This window comes from Rosa chinensis, chromosome 2, assembly GCF_002994745.2.
Source record: "Rosa chinensis cultivar Old Blush chromosome 2, RchiOBHm-V2, whole genome shotgun sequence".
In the NCBI taxonomy this organism is placed as follows: domain Eukaryota; kingdom Viridiplantae; phylum Streptophyta; class Magnoliopsida; order Rosales; family Rosaceae; genus Rosa; species Rosa chinensis.
In genome coordinates, this window is record NC_037089.1 from 27,926,306 (window position 1) to 27,943,097 (window position 16,792).

The window sequence follows — 16,792 nt, forward strand, 5'->3', positions numbered from 1 at the left end:
GAAATCATAAGAGAAAAAAGTTCGTTCATTTCCTCAACATCAAAAATATGAAAAATGGTCTGCACAACAGTAAATTGTCGCTTGAAAACATTATTGATATACATGTTAGTTATTTGGGATATCCTAGTCCTGATTTCTTACACTGCTAGAAAGGCAACACTTTTCACAAGTTTCAGTACAAAATTTTACAGAACAACTGAACTAGAAAGGACTTTGGGATATGTTCAGTTACCATATACTCCTCTTTTTTATATTAAAGCAAATCAGACTCAGAAGCTAAATATATGTTATTTTTCTTGGTAACGTGACCTTCAAATTCATAGGAGGCCAAGAGTTTTCAGCTGCTGAACATGCTCAGGTGGGAGAGGTGGGGCAGACCAATCAGATCCTGTCATCTCACCATCAACATCCTCGACAACGTATTCCTACATGAGTAGATATTTACAACAAACATCCAGTAATGACAATATCCAGCAGCATTAAGAAATGAAGAAATGAATTGAATATGTAATGGTATTAAACATGACTTTAGAAACTTTTTATCTTAGTGGCCTGAGCTACAATGATCTCTTTAGGGAGAGTGTCCAGAGTGAATCTCTACTAATTCATCATAAAAAAAAAATAATTTAAAAAATAAAAAATTAAAACAACAACAATAACAACAACTAGCAGATAAAGCCAACTTGAGGAAACAAGCTTTCAAAATTAAAAGTTCCGTGTGCCATATATGGAACAAGAGGGAACAATCAACATCTTAGGGATCTAAGTCTAACTAAACGGGCTCCTACACGTGTTCCCGTGCATTTTCAAATTGCATATGGTGATTTAGCAAAAAAATTCTTGCTGCACACAATCTAATAGATGCAAACGTCATTCATGATTCTCATTAGAGATGATATTTACTACTACACTATATCTCATCAAGACATGGTTGACCATGTGAAGGGTTTAGTCTGCTGCTAAATGTGGTCCCGTCTATTTGGTTCAGATACAGTTTTCTGGTCCTAGACTCCTAGTGGTTGAGTAAACTCTTTGTAGTGCAGTGCATAGACGATAGAGAAGCATGTCTGAAAGAAAACAAAACACAAAACAGAAAAAATAGTAATGCAGGGTTCTCAACTCACTTTTGTCAGCATCCTTTTTGCAAGTATATGATAATGCCGCTGCCAAATCCTTTGTCCAACCATTGTAGCTACCAGTACACTGTAGAATATCCCAATAATTGTGAAAAGCCCCAGCACAATCAGAGCCATTATAAATAATATTGGAAGCCCTGCTTCACCAGCACCTCCCAAGCAACCACATTCTCCGGCCATACTTGCACAACTTCCCCAGCATGTGGTACAGTCAGTCCACATACAAAGAGTGCCAGGTAAATGACAATCTGCGCAGACACTGCAGGGATTGTCTAAAATTGAGTCATGTTGTTCAATGGTAACTTCAAATTAATAACTTCAGAACAAAATGCCAAAACTTCCAATTCTGCGATTTTAATTTGGATATTTTAATTGCTTGAAGAGGTTTGTAATTACACTTCATTGACATTTTTACTCTCTGCAGAAAACTTCATTACTCCCCGCCACCCTATGTTCTCTTTAACAATAACATTCACATCACAAGCAGAGCATATGGGGGAGTTTCTAGCTTAGACTTATGCCATCATGTGCAAAATAACCATTCCCCCATCCTGCCGAATACGTCTCTGGATTGTGAGAGATATTACAGTGTCTGACTTTTCATACAGTCTACCAAAAAGAACTACTAAAACAAAGCCTGAGATGATTACAGAAAATGTTTAAATTCTTGCAGAAAGCTCTTATGACGACATCAAACTTTTCAAAGAGAATTGCAGATAAAGCATTCATGTGCAAATGAGATCCTATCGAAATAGTGTTGGCCTGTGAAAGATAACAGGTGGACACACACACACACATAAATATATCTATATATAACACCCAAGTGCAAATTAATATATTTAATCATTTTAGAGGTAGAAAATATGATGATAATGATGATTTGCTAAACAGCCAGTAAACCAAATCATTTGTACCAACTAGGTCATATATTCCCAAATTTAACTTATACCCAGGCTGACAGCAACAAAGACATAACTCTCGACAAGGCTGAGCCAAATCGTTGCGCACTCTTCGGTCATAACAAGTAATGAAGCATCCCGATAACCCAAGCAAAGCGAAAAACAGCAAAGCTCCTGTATTCATTAACAGAAGTGTCTGAGTTACCAAGGCCAAAAAGGCAAATAAGTATTAACCCAGAAAACAAAAGAGTAACCATGTGTCCTACTATTAGCCTGTTAGGTTAATTAGTACATGCACGAAATGAAACAAATGCATACTAAACTCCCATGCTGAAAATAAAAATCACCAGACAGCAGCAGCCAAGATTTCTTTGCGGGAAAAAGAAACATGAATTATCTTATATCTTTTTTCTTTTCCTTTTTTTTTGTTTTGATTCTCAAAACCATAAGTAATATAAAGAACTACACCAGAAACCACATAAGACACGTATAACGTATTGCATGTGTTCAAAGGTAGCAGTAGCACTTCATGTTTTAACATATGAAAAATTGTCAAAGAAAAAGTAATGTGTATCTTAAAATTGTTGATATTTCTGCAAATATAGAGGAACTCATAATAAATTGCTAATATGATCATCTAACTGCATCTAACTGCAAGATCTTCATCATAGTCTTCCTTCACAAGTCCAACCAAGTCATATGAATAAATCTATTCACCAGTTTGCATCTTCCTCAATTATTTATCTTTGCAGACCACTTAACCTTCTTCATTTACTTTACCCCTTTCTTCTGGGGATATGATTTCACTGGTTTCAACATGGCTACAGAAGATATCATTACAGTACATTAGCACATAATAAGTATATTAGCTAACCACTGACATCCAAAACTGAATGGTCCAATTCAGATGATGCAAACAAAAGTCATACTGTAAACCCTTCCTTCCATCCATGAAAACAGAAGTTTCAATGAATCCAGCTATGAAGTTTTATCAAAACCATATCCAATATCCAGTTCTTCCACCTTTAATTACTAATCAAAAAAAAAATATTCAGACAGTTGCAAATTGGACACTACCAAAGGTAATTTTCTTACAAATTTAATAAGGGGCCTTGATTACTACTTTAGGCCCGAACTGGACAAAACAATCCTAGGGATCTCAACAAGCTCCTTTTCCAGCACCATCATATCATTCAAGTCAAAACACAAAGAAGGACTGCTGGTGATAGATGGTCTCAATTGGGCAGCAAGAGCATGGTAGGCCATGAAGGATAACATGTTCTCACTAATAAAATTGAAACACCATACTGCTAGCAGTTGGAACCCTAAAGAAGGGTCAATCTCGAACAGATAGAGGAATGACAGAGAAATAGTGATCCCAGTGACAAATAATAGACAGTAGGGAGAAAGATCACCACATAAAGAGAAAATTAAGGTAAAATTATTTTCCTGGGTTATGTTGGTTGGATCTAGGAATCACTCCAAGTTAAGTACAGGGCCTCACACCTTAAGAACTGTGAATCACTCACAAGAAGTGGACAATTCTGAATACATAACAATACCCTGCTCGCCTCTCACTTCTTGGTTATCCGAGCATGAGTCTTTCATTCCTAAAAAATGTCTCATTAATCAAGAATCTATAAAACTCTTCAGACTTATAAGACTCCTTTAAATTCTCCAAGAGCAATTAATTTTTTGCTTACAAGATCTCCTCCCTCATTTATTGATTTTTTGGAGGTTGTCAATTAAGAAAATCCCAACTAGGGTTCCTGTACCATGATCCCACCAGATCAAATTATCAGAGGCTCTGTATGCTCCTCTTCTCAGGTCTCTTATGGGCTTTACTGCGGCCTCATTGTCATCAGAAAGCACCAACCAAGCTCCCACCCGATAATTTACATATAGTTTGTTGCCTCTTGAATATGTGAATAAAGCAATATATGTCTGCACATATGCAGACCTATATATTTTTTATTCTCATCCTTCCTCCTTTGTTCCTAGCTTGGTCACTCACTTCATTTTGTCTTTTGCTTTTCTATTTCCATTCCTGCCTATGTGTTTGTTCACTAGCATGGTAACATATCTTTCCTATAGGATATTCTTTATTTTTCACCATGTAATTCAATTTGATTTTACTACACTAAAGACATTAATGAACCAAAATTGCTTAATGTAGTACAATACATGTGTTTTTTTCTTTTTCGTAAAAGAATTGGAAGTTTATCAAAATTCACAAAAGGACCATTACAATCATTGAGGACAAGATATCTACCTCAACAACACAACAAAGAACCTGAGCTAGAAGGACAATTCAAAATGTACATATCTAGCATAATCTTATAAATGTATTATTCCTATACTACTATTTAACATAATCTTTAAATGTGATCTTCCTCTTAGTATCTAACATAACCCAAGTATCTAACCGAACCTTGACCGCAAATTTACAATCACAGAGAAAATTGCAGAGCAAACATAAGTACAATTCAGTTACCAGAAAGAGAGAATTCAAGCTAAGGCACCATGCACATATGTACCAATTGTTAATGACCCAGGATAAGAATCAGATAAAATACCAGGACAAAATTTAAAATAACCAACACAGGCAATAAGATTATTATTTATTTTACCACCATATAAAAGCACTTGAGAGTTGAGACTATACCACAAATATAGTAGAAACTTGGTTCACTATCAAAACCCCATGCAAGACGAAGCCAAAATTGCTGGAAACCATCTATTAAAAACACCAAATATGCCAATGAAGCAATCACCTGCACAGAGGAACAGAAGTGTTTAAATAAATGCATGTCTCGTTCAAGCTTTCAAAGAGAAGCAAGCAACTCAATGTAAATAAACAATGACCTACAAGCTGGACAGCGAGAAATATAAATATAATGTCTCTGGTCACAAAGAATCGAAATTTCAAGGTTCGCCATTTCCTATCGGCAGCTTGATGAACTCTCAAATGGTAAGGAGCCTTGCAGGTTGTGCAATGAGCAAATGCAAAACCTTCCTGGAAATAGAATTAGGAAAAAAAAAAATCAGATACGACTCAGAGATCACTAACAAACAAAAAAACCTTAACTTACACACACACACACAGTGTGTTTGGTTTTTTTTTTTTTTTTTTTTTAACATTTAATCATCTAAATCGGACCTCTTATGCAAAGACCATTAATAGCTCACCTCCAAGTTCTCCAAAGATGATCTCAGTGCAATATACTAAAAGTACAAAACTCAGTGAACAAGTCACATAACAAGCATACAGTTTACTTTGGTTGTGTTCCAACACATTCAAGAGTCGTGAAACATACTGCCCAAAAATAGCAGAACGGGTGCCAAAATAGATTTCAACACATTATGCTAGAGATACGAGTATTGAACGCACTTTATTTAAATAGGCTTCATTTCACACTTTAATTACAACAAGAATAAGCTAATGTGCATACACCACACTATTCCAGAATTTAATTTGCAACCTTCTCCTTAAAATATTTAAAGAGTTTAATAGGAGAGACGCGAACATATGAGTTCATGTCCATGCACACACAAACCACAGAATACTAGTAATCAAATGACACCGCTACTAGAAGTTCAAGCACAAATAGAGCATTTCCGTATAAAAATGATTGTGTCATAACTAAATAGCTTCTACTGAACTAGCTAGTCCGTCCTCTTTACACCACAAAATGTAGCAACAAGTAATCGTATACAATATAGTTGACTTGGACCAATAAGCTTACTTTTATCCAAAAGACCACTAAGCTCGCATGCAAAATCATGTTGAACCTCACCACTGTTGAATGCACTGATGAGCAATTCGATTTGGTCTTGGTCTTTCGTTGATCCCTCATCTTTGGACTGTCAGTGCATTCAACACTGGTGGGGTTCAACATGGTATAAAAACTCAACATGGAGTTAATTTCACAAACTGTTGAAAAGAACAAGAAGCAAAACCATAGAAGGCGCCCATACCTTTACAGCTCTCCAATGATCCAAACACTCCCTGTGAACATACTTTGAAGTCCCTTTGCATTTGCAAGGAGCAATAAAATCCCTACCTGAGTGCAAAAGATAAGGCAAAACCCACTGATAAGCGCACATTACTTCAGTCAACTTTAACCATTTAACAGAGAACGAAAAAGAAAAAGAGCAAAATTAGCCATAATTTTAACTATCAAACCCAAAATTACCATTATCAATCCACACAAATTGGCACAATCTAATCTTGAAAAGATTCAAACTTTCCAAAACCCAATGGATTATTATCAAACTAAATTTAAAAACCTCCACTTTCATACTTAATCTTGTTCATTCAAGAAAACCCAATTGAGCGATTTATCAAACCAAAACAAAACTAGATGATAAATACCATCACTTTCAAGGCAAATTCGGCACTGGATTTGCTCGCCGGGACCGGCTTCGAGGTCGATCTCACTGGGGTCGGTGATCGGGATCGGAGCGATGAGAGGCGAAGCGTCAGACTCATCCGCCATTACTGAATTACAAGCGACCTAGAGAGATTAAAACAGTGGGAAAGTGCCCAAGAATTTGGAGGAGTTGGGGTTTTTGATTTGGAAAGTGGGATCACATTGAGGAAAAACCCTAAGATTTTCCCCAATTTCTCTGGGTCTGTGTTTTGGTGGATGGTATAACAAGGCAAGGACTTTTCTTGTTTAAGCGACGGTTGGTGAAGAGGTCTATGAAATAGTAGCCTATTGGGTTCGTTTGGCGCGTTTCCTAAAATGACCATGGCCTGAAACATTTTTGTCAAGTCCTATTTTTTTTGGTTTTGGGTAGAAACTAGTAAAAATTGTTTACCTACCTTTGAAGAACTTCGCCTTAAATCATAAAAAATGTGCGTACATAAGGCAAGATTTGAATGAGGGATGCCCTTGTTAAGAAATGTCCATTTTGAAGGTGAGTTTCATAATGTGCCATCAGACTTATAAATTATTATGTAATTTTAGTGGAGAGAGTTTCTAATCAGGTAATATGAAGTTTGACGTCAATGTCTCCTTCTTCTGAGTGATGTATGGGTAGACTACTTGAAATCTCGAGTTCTTTCAAAAAACTAAAAAAATACTTATATGGCTATTTATGTCGCGCTAGAATGGTGCATATCATCATTTGTAATTTTCAATTGTTAGAGAAGGTATATTCTTAACGAATTATCCTAGAAAGAAAATTGATAAAATTGTCGGTGTTCTATAATTTGTGCCCATAAATAATTGGGCTATTAGGGTTTTGGAGAAGCCACTGTTTTTTTTTTTTTTTTTTGAGAAGAAAAAAAAAATTCAGGAACACATTAATAAAAATTTGGGTTTTGGAGAAGCCACTGTTATTGTTTACCAGGAACACATCATTAATAAAAATTCAAAAAAAAATAATAATAGGTCCGAACGAGTTCAGATGCTATCGTCCAAACTCGATCACTAACGAACCATATTATCAGGTGTCCTTTTATCTTAAAGAACACAAATGAGACCAACTCTTATGTTGAATGGCAGAATCAGATGAGGAGTGTTGACAATATGAATCTCACATGGAAAATGGGGACTTTATTTATGGGTTTATAAAGATTTGGATCAAATTCATCTATTGCCATTGTTTTTTGTTGTGAAGCCTATATTACTTTATCACGGGTTCCAGGTCACCTAATATAAGTTGTTTACGTGTATAACTTGAAAATTCAACACATGTGCGGGGTAATATTGATAATTTGAGATCACACAATCTCACATCAGAAAACTCAAAACAAATCATCAAATAATTCAAAGATCGCAGAACGTCACTGCCTTCATAAGAATAATAGAATCGAGAATAAATAGAATGAATAATTTCACAGAAAACACAGAAATACAGTTGATTTCTTACAAAGTCGTGTGTGATCACACACCTTTCTATTATTTACAAGAAAGCAGAAAATAGACCTTAAACTAACAATAAAGTAGAGGTCCAATTAAAACTACAAAATTCGAAATGCAGAAAATAACCCAAACTTGAGGCACCAACTCGTTTCTTTGTCAACTTGGATAATCTCTTCAAATAATAAATTATGATCGACCATTACACTGAAAAATAATTACTATAGCATTCATATGCTGAAACAAGTTCTCATGCAATGGATTTGTTCAGACAACTTGATTAACTAGCAAATTTACAAGGATATAAGATGGGCAAGGCTCTTAGAAACCCAATTAATAGGCTTCCAACGCCACAGGCTCAATCAACTACGTACTTAACGAGTTGCATCTACTGAAAATAATCCTCTAAAAATTTAGTATAATTCTCCTTCTTCTTGTCTCGTAGGGAACAAAGTTACTCCTATAAACCAAACAAACTGTGTATTTCCTCTTCTACAGACAACTTGTAGGTTGAACCGTACCCTCAGCTGTTCCACCTGCATGGCTACAAGAAGCTTCAGCAGCTTGGTTCTTGTAAGTGAGCTTAACATCCTCCAATGTGATTTTGTTACAAGGATATTTGGAGCTGCAGTCAAATTTCACGGCAACTTCTGTTGCTGATGTGCCGTGAATGTCTTGGTACATAATGTCGCTAATTTGAACTCCAGACTCTTGTTAAGGGAAAAAATAAAAAATATTGTCAAAACAATAAAATAAATGTATGATAAACATCACAGTACCATAAATAACTCATCTATGAGAGTTGTAACTAAATTTACAAAAAAGCAACCTCGTGGTGATATCTAACCTGACCAGGGCAATGCTTTTCGTCAGGGCTGTAATTTTGATCAATAACAATAGGATTTTTGACATCGACCATTACAGCATGTTGAAAAAGAATGTTCCTGGCAAACCCAGTACTGGGTCTACCCCATGACTTGATCCTCACCCCATTCTGAGTACCGGTGAATGTAACTGTTTTAGCTGTTACGTTTTGCACTCCCACTTCCTCTTGCTCCTTGCCTAAACTCCCAATGCTGCACAGCTCAAACCAACCAAATCAATGCTAAATTAGGAACCAAATCGAAAACCCAAATGCTTCATAGTGAGCGTATAGCGCATATCCCTAATTAGGTTCAATACTCATGCATAATTTTTACCTAATTCCATGCCCAGGACCACATGCAACGTTTTCAATCCACAAATTACTGGTGCCAATTGAAACACAATCATCTCCCGTCGCAATTTTGGAGTTGAGAATAGTGACACTGGTAGACATTTCGAACGTGAATGCCATCTGTGTTGGGGCTGTTGCCAGAGGCAGAAACCCTGACACCTAGCATTTTCACGTTGTGGCAGCCATTGATCACTATGTGAAACACTAGAAAACTTGCCCGCGCTTTGCTGCGGGATTCATTGTCATCATCGAGTTAGAACTATGTAATGGGAAAAGCAATGATTAGATATTGGTGGAAATTGTTTAGAAAAGGAACTGTTTCTATACATAAGAATATAGTTACTTCTATAATATTACGTTGTCAAAATTTATAGAATTGGTTTGGTTTGAACTTTTTGATTGATGGCTACAATGTGTCATCGGGCCTGCAATTCAATCGATTACTTGCATAAGTAAATACATAATAAGGTTGCATTGAATTTGAATGAACATGATGAAAATGAGCATATGTGAAATATGTAAAGAAAATAGTATTGGCACGCATAAGAGACTCAGGAATATCAATATGTTGGTGAAAAAATGCAGAATGTGTTGTTATCAAGAAATACAGCTGCTTTAGCCAAAAACCAGAGCAGCCATACCAGCAGTAATACCAAGATACGTCCGTTTTCTTTGTTTCCAGTCCCAAATTCTCCCCCTTCAATATGTATAAAATCCAGATTAAACACTAAATAACTAAAACAAAAGGATTCAACCTATGAATAACTCGATCAAATAAGTTTCAAATTAAAAAAGCAAAATCACACCAAAACTTCTACCTGCACAAAGCATGAAACCTGGGAAACTAATTACAGTATCTGAAGACATGCAAAATGACAACCAATTAAATTTCTATTGAAGAAAATGGAAAACGCAAATCTTAAACCACTTCCAACTGTTGGCACGCAGAGCTAATTGGATAAGCAATAATATCATCTCTTTTTAAAGCATAAATAATGTGATGAAACTGGAAGTGAGTAAGTCTAAGGTGGTGTAATAAATTTGATTTAAATTCCAATGAACTGCCAATTAGGAGGCATTGAGAATAAAGATTGGTCTTTATTAACTGTTCAGATCAGTGATTCAGTTTTTTTGGAAGAAATTCTTTTGGCCATAATTAATCTCCCAAAGTTTGTCATAATGCAAGAGTAGCATCTTTAAATGAATACTTATAATACAGAGCTCCAAAATTCAGGATCTACCAGCTTCATTACATGATATTTTGGGGCAATGCATATTTGTCATTGATGGAGAAAATCATATCATGCATTGAACCAAATTACACATTGCATCTATATATATATACTCTAAAATATCCTAAAAAGGAATATATGGTTAGGGTGGATTTAAAATTTCTCTTTGTAAATAAAACTTTGTCTCGGTCTGTCTGGAAAAGACTTGAGCTAACCTCTTTAACTCCCGAACCAATCCATGTGCACCATAATAAAACAATAAAATTCATAATAAAACAATAAAATTTCTTAATCTAAGTCTGTCAGCCATCAGGCCAAGAAAAAGCAGGTTTTAATGTGTCAATACAGATTGCTACAGTCTTATGACTGAAAAGGATACTAAATCAGTGAGGTTGATATATATGCTACAATCATTGTTATTTAACAACAACCTGGAATCACAGTTAATAACACTACACTTTAAGATGGCTAGACCATATATGTGCAAAATAAGATAAATCCATTCCATTTTGAATAATGTAACAATTAAATAAATATTAATGCATAGAAGCATAGAAGAAGGTTTTAATGCATAGAAGCATACCATGGCTCAAACTCATGCAGAGCTATTCCTGAATCTGAAGGCCATCACAATTAAATAATGGACACACACTGGATCAGAGCCATTGAATAGTTGCTAAAGCCTAAATGCCAAAATGTACAGAATGCATAATTCCTATTCAAAGCATATTTACCCAATATGTCTAGGCATTCAGCATGGTCCTACAAATCTATAATCATCTACAGGACCAAATTCTCCAGAACAAAGAGAAAAGCTAGTTGAGCAAATTCTAAGTCTGTCACCAAAAATAATGGATTTGCACTGAAAAAAATAATGAACGACTTCTTTTGCAATTATAGCAAGTCATTTGAACATGGGTTTTTACCACCAAAAAGGAAGGAGAACATGCTTCTAACTTTCTCAAATAAACTTATGTTGCACAGAACTGAAAATTTAAATGAAAGTTTTCAAAGGTATAAATCGAGTATACATAAATCCAGGCCAAAGAGGGTGGTATCAGCTTGACCCCTTGCAGGAAAGATGGACCTTATTTGGGTAACTTGCTTTCTCCTATGAAATTTGCATTATCATGATAGCTCGATATTTACTACTTATTTCAATTTGGTTGAATTTAACCAAAAAACTACATTCTCATGAAGTCTAATATGAACACTATAATCCAGTCTCATTGAAACCAATAAAGGAAAACAATGCTCATGAGTATATTTTTTTGGTTTTCATGAGGCAAGTAGGCTGATAGCATCTTTTATTGCTTTTGGAAACTTTTCTCTTCTCTTTGTGTATCTGAAGCAAAAAACCAGTAATTAACAACCAACTAACATTAATTCCAGGATCCATAATTCGAACCAAAAGTTTCAATTTTTCATCAAAAGGAGTAAAACTTTAGATGGAATTACGAATTGGATAAAGGAAAAAAAGATATTACCTGAAATTTGACGTTCGATGTTGCGGCACTCTTGGTGAAGTTTGCACTGCCTGAAATCAAATAACAGTTGAAGAGTATAAGTTACATATGAGCTTTTTTTCTTTTCCTTTTGTACTATGTAATGTAGCCTAGGAGACACTCAAATCAGATTTTAATAGCTTAGTACTACAATTGACCCTTCAGTACGACATTAAGAAGTAAACCAAAATTATAGACATAATAATTAACAGATGATACAAAAAGTAGGCAGAGCTTGCAAGTTTCGGTAGAATAATATGATCTTCCTATTCTGAAAACCCAAGTTCAAAATATTGATAGAGACTCACATTGGCTTTGACTAATTTAAAGCCTGCGATTGCTATAAACCAAAAAAGAGGTTTTCAGGAACCACAGATATTTTAACCAACCCAACTTTCCAGCTGGCCCCAACACAAAATGAAATATACACGACAATACTAAAATTGAGAACTAAGTGAGAAATGGTGAGAACTAAAATTGATCTCAATCCTTTCCTCAAAAAGAAAAGCAAAAATAGAGAAAACATAATTTCATGTTACCTTCTGTAAGCCCTGTTTAAGGTCATATGGAGGATCATAGCTGCAACCTTTACTATTTCTTGCTCGAGAATACCTCTGACACTTATGGCTGCAACAATAGAAAGGTTTTTGTATAGAAACAAAAACAGAAAAAAACTGAACTTTCAGTTTCAAAACCTAATTTCCATGCATCATAAAACAGCCGCACTGCAATTTCCACAACAGATAAAAAAGATGCAACAGAATTTCCACAACAGATAAAAAAGATGCAACAGAAACAGAACTAACAAAAGACAAAGGCTAACAAATAAGAATATCAGGTCTCTATAGAACACAAAAAGGAACTTCCCCTAAACTCAGAAGAAATTAAAACCCAGGGCATTACTACTTTTTAGTTGCAGCAATTTTGGAGTAAATGGTAGATGTAGATCAACTTTGCTTTTACGATTGTGATCAAATTGCTTTTGTCCGACATGCACCCCAAAGGGCGTTGAATTTCCATTAAAACCTACAATATAGGGTTCAACTTTGCTTTAATTTTAAATTCCGAATGTTTCAACTATTAGTTCAACGTCCAACATTAAAACCTACAATATAGGGTTCAACTTTGATTTTTTGAGCAAATGTATTTGCTCAGGACTGGATTAGTTGGAATAAATGCTACTAACAGTTAGTAACAGTTCAAATTCAGTGGATCACTTTAGTCTTAGCTAACTTGCACAGCACTTGGAAAAAACTATTAGCAAGAACTAAAAGAAAAAGGTACCACATATGGACTCTAGTTTTTAGGACTTGGTGGATCTTTTTATAATTGCCTCTATATATAATTGCTTATCAAGTCATGGAAAGGCAGTGTTTGAAAACTGAAATGTATCTAATCCCAGACATAGCTTTACTTCTTTTTTCTGTTCATATCCAACATCAAGGTTCATAAGAAAACCAAATGTTCCTAACTAGTTGTTATTGACCAATAAAAAAACAATTAACAGAGCAGAAGCCAACATTCAAATTAGTAATTACCCTTTATGTTTACTTCCATCAAGGTGTGTGCATATGGTGAGATAGCGTAAACATCCAATTAATCAATACCAAAATCCTCAACTTACCCAAAAACTCTCTGCTTGTCTCTATTCAAAATCCTATTATCCAAAACTCAAAGACGACAGCCGTACTCTTACCGGGTAGATGCAGAACAGCATCAAATCACTACAACAAAAGCAACAAACCAATGCATGAGAAATCAGAAGGAAAAAAAAAGAAGAAGATACAATCGACAATCAAACACCCAAATTGATGCTCTTCCCGTCCCCTTGTTCCCGCGTTCTTACTGCTGATGGATTATCTGGTCCTCCGACCCATCTTGGTCTTCGCCTGAGAAAGATTGATTCAATTATCAAAAATTTGGAGCGTGAAATGCAATTAGATCTTGGTTATATGGCCTTAGAAGAAAGAAGAAACCGGTGGAAGCATCTGGTATTCTGGCGTACCTTAGATGAATGGCTGAGGCATAACGAAACAGAAAACGAAGGGCAAAAGAGTCTTTTCAAACTCCCCAGTGAACAGCCCTACAGTGAAACTCATGTTTAGTATATAGTAAATACCAGGGACAGTTGCGTCATTTCCTACCCTTGATGAACAATTGAAAATAGTAACCCCCAACTCACATTTCAGGTAAGTTTTCAGTGTCCATCGGTAGTGTGGAGTTTGCCATCGGAGGCTTAATCGTGGATACCAAGGTGTTCTATGGCCAAGAAAGGTCCTTTGCTATGTGATTTTGTTGCTTCCACGGAATCCTTGGTGCCATGACTGCACACAACAGTATAAGTTGCTTGAAGAATGCAACATAATTAGATATATATATATATATATATATATATTTAAACAATCATATATACATATCCATACATATATATAGATTAAATTAATAAACCAAAATCTTGCTAAATTTCAAAAACGTTACCTAAATTTGAAGTAGATAAACAATGTAACACCAAACTGTTCCTCGAATCTGCAGAATGAAAACAATATCCTTTATTATTCAAGATCCTATCTAACTCTTTCTGGAAAAATTTTGTTTACATAAATTTTATTTTCGTACCAACATAGGCACAGATATGCTCTATTAACTATCTGATAATTTATTAACTATGTTACCAATAAAAGCAGTTATAACAATTAAAAATAACAATAACCACACATAATAACTTCATTCATACCTGAATAAAAGCAAAACACTGAAACACCAGCAAACAACAGATTGAGGAATAGCAACAAAACAATCAAAGACAGAGTCTTTTGCATCAAATCTGCAACAATAAACCCAAGATCTATTCATAACACACTCATTTGACCATAATGAAATACACACCACAATCAACAACTACCAACCTAACAGTAAAGAAATAAAAATAAATAAATAAATAAATATGAAAGAAAGAAAGAAACAAACAGTACCTGCAATATAATTTCTCACATTTACAAAATCAATTAATTCCACTATTCTATCCAAATTCTCTATCAAATCTTTGATAGCAATATAATTCCTTACATTTACAAAATTATCGAACCTCCGATATCAAACTCCAGATCAAAAAGAAAGAGCAAGATTCATCATTACCTGTCACCCACAGATCCAAGATTGGAATGGTTTGGCTTTTCTCCCTTCTATCAATTCTATCACATAAAAACAAACCCAATTAATCCAACATTCATCATTACCTTTTATCCACAGAAACCAAAAACCCCAAACTCACACTTACAACCACTAACTAAACCAAGAAAAAAGAACAAAATCAAAAAAAAAACAGCAATATCCCAGAGGAGGCAAGAGCAGTGAGATTTGCAAAAAAAAAAAAACATCACTTGACATAAGAGGAGATAATGAACAGAAAGAAAGAAAAAACAAAAATTCCCAAATTAGAACACCAAAACTCATATCAGTTCAAAGCCAACAAAAACCAAAAACCCAATAAACACCAAACACAAAATATAAGAAAAAGGATAGCAGAAGAAGACTTCCAGACCCAAGGACGAAACAACCAAATTCAAGGATTAAATGAAAAATAGACACGATTATCTCGATCATAGCACAAAACCTCTCACCTGGTTGGTCTAGCTCGATTATCTTCAAGACCCAAGCAGGACTGGTTTAGTTGTCGCAGATCACCTACCCAAACACGATCAATTATTGGCAAATCTCACATCAAATCAAAGAATCAAAATTCCAAATTCTATAATCTGGGAGATGAGATTTGAAGAGGGAAGAGCAGATGATTCATTATTACCTTTTATCGACAGATCGAAGATTGGAAAGAGCTACATCCACTCCCTTCTATTGCATCTAAACAACGGTAAACCTCTGAAATTCAGTCCACACCCTTCTATCGCGTCAAAACAACGCCCGACCTCTTAACCCGCAGTGGCAGCCGGTAATTGCTGGAACACAAAGGGCAAAACTGTCTTTTCACACGCTTATGAACAGTTGTCAATAGTATGAACAGTAGTACAGTGGATTCACCTTTAGTATATGTTAAATTTGGCTGTTTAGGGATGACACTCCATTCATCACATATAATCCATAGGAGAATTCTTGGATACATTGGTGTTTGCCATATCCACATTTTGTTAAATATTTTGGACCATTGGATTAGTAATATATCCAATGGTTCAAAATATTTAACAAATTAGTAACTTTTTTTTTTTTGAAAAGGATTTGATATTTATATATTAGAAATCAAAGCCATAACCAGGCCAGAGTCTAACAAAACACTTACACAAGAAATCTGATACATGCACCAGATATCCTATCTAAGTCTATACTAAACTCATTAAAGTCTAAAGGGACGCTCGCTGGAGAGCAAGCCTAGCTAAGCAAGAAAAACTCGCTTCCTAAGGAAAACTCAATCAACTAGCCTAATCTGTCAAACACTCAATTGTGGTACAAACAAAAACTAGAAACATCTTAGAAAAGCTCATAGAGAAATTTCCTGCTTGAAAATACTTGTATCCAAATTGTCTAGGCACCATAAGATTTAAGACAGTACCATCTCCTTCCCCTTAGGGTTGGAGAGAGTACCAGCTTCAATCCCTTCAGCAGCTAACAACCTCGGCATCAGGTTGGTCTTCCTGCTCTTGTTTGGAACCTTCTTCCCTGAGTCACCCTCATTCTTAGTATTTTTCCCTTTTCCCGCCATGCCATACAGCAATTTATTCACACTTCCTAGAGGCCGGCCTCTCTTTCTTTTCAGTTGTTTAGTCTGCTTTGACGGCCCTTCCAACAGTCTCATAGTTACTGCATCCAGATTCTTTTTGCCAATAGCCAAACTCAATTTCAGTTTCTTGGGAGAAATAAGCACCTCATCACCATCTCTATCCCGGCGTTGACCAAGGACAGACTCGACCTGTTGTAGTGGTTCT

General features: G+C 35.4%; 1 protein-coding gene, 1 long non-coding RNA gene and 1 pseudogene across 2 annotated transcripts; all 3 read right to left on the reverse strand.

Moving 5' to 3' along the window:
- Nucleotides 1-7: 7 nt before the first annotated feature.
- Nucleotides 8-6,741, reverse strand: LOC112186411. Its single transcript, XM_024324841.2, has 7 exons — nt 6,411-6,741; nt 6,014-6,099; nt 4,905-5,051; nt 4,701-4,809; nt 2,086-2,209; nt 1,125-1,395; nt 8-425 (listed from the first exon to the last, which is right to left on the reverse strand). The coding sequence occupies exons 1-7, from the start codon at nt 6,532-6,534 to the stop codon at nt 318-320; spliced, it is 969 nt and encodes a 322-aa protein (XP_024180609.1). The 5' UTR covers nt 6,535-6,741; the 3' UTR covers nt 8-317.
- Nucleotides 6,742-8,413: 1,672 nt separating this feature from the next.
- Nucleotides 8,414-13,574, reverse strand: LOC112184041 (annotated as a pseudogene).
- A 317-nt stretch (nt 13,575-13,891) lies between these two features.
- On the reverse strand, nt 13,892-15,736 carry LOC112188874. Its single transcript, XR_002931601.2, has 7 exons — nt 15,661-15,736; nt 15,479-15,542; nt 14,994-15,049; nt 14,593-14,682; nt 14,337-14,384; nt 14,041-14,182; nt 13,892-13,941 (listed from the first exon to the last, which is right to left on the reverse strand). It is a non-coding gene; the product is annotated as an uncharacterized LOC112188874 (long non-coding RNA).
- Between the last annotated feature and the right edge of the window lie 1,056 nt (nt 15,737-16,792).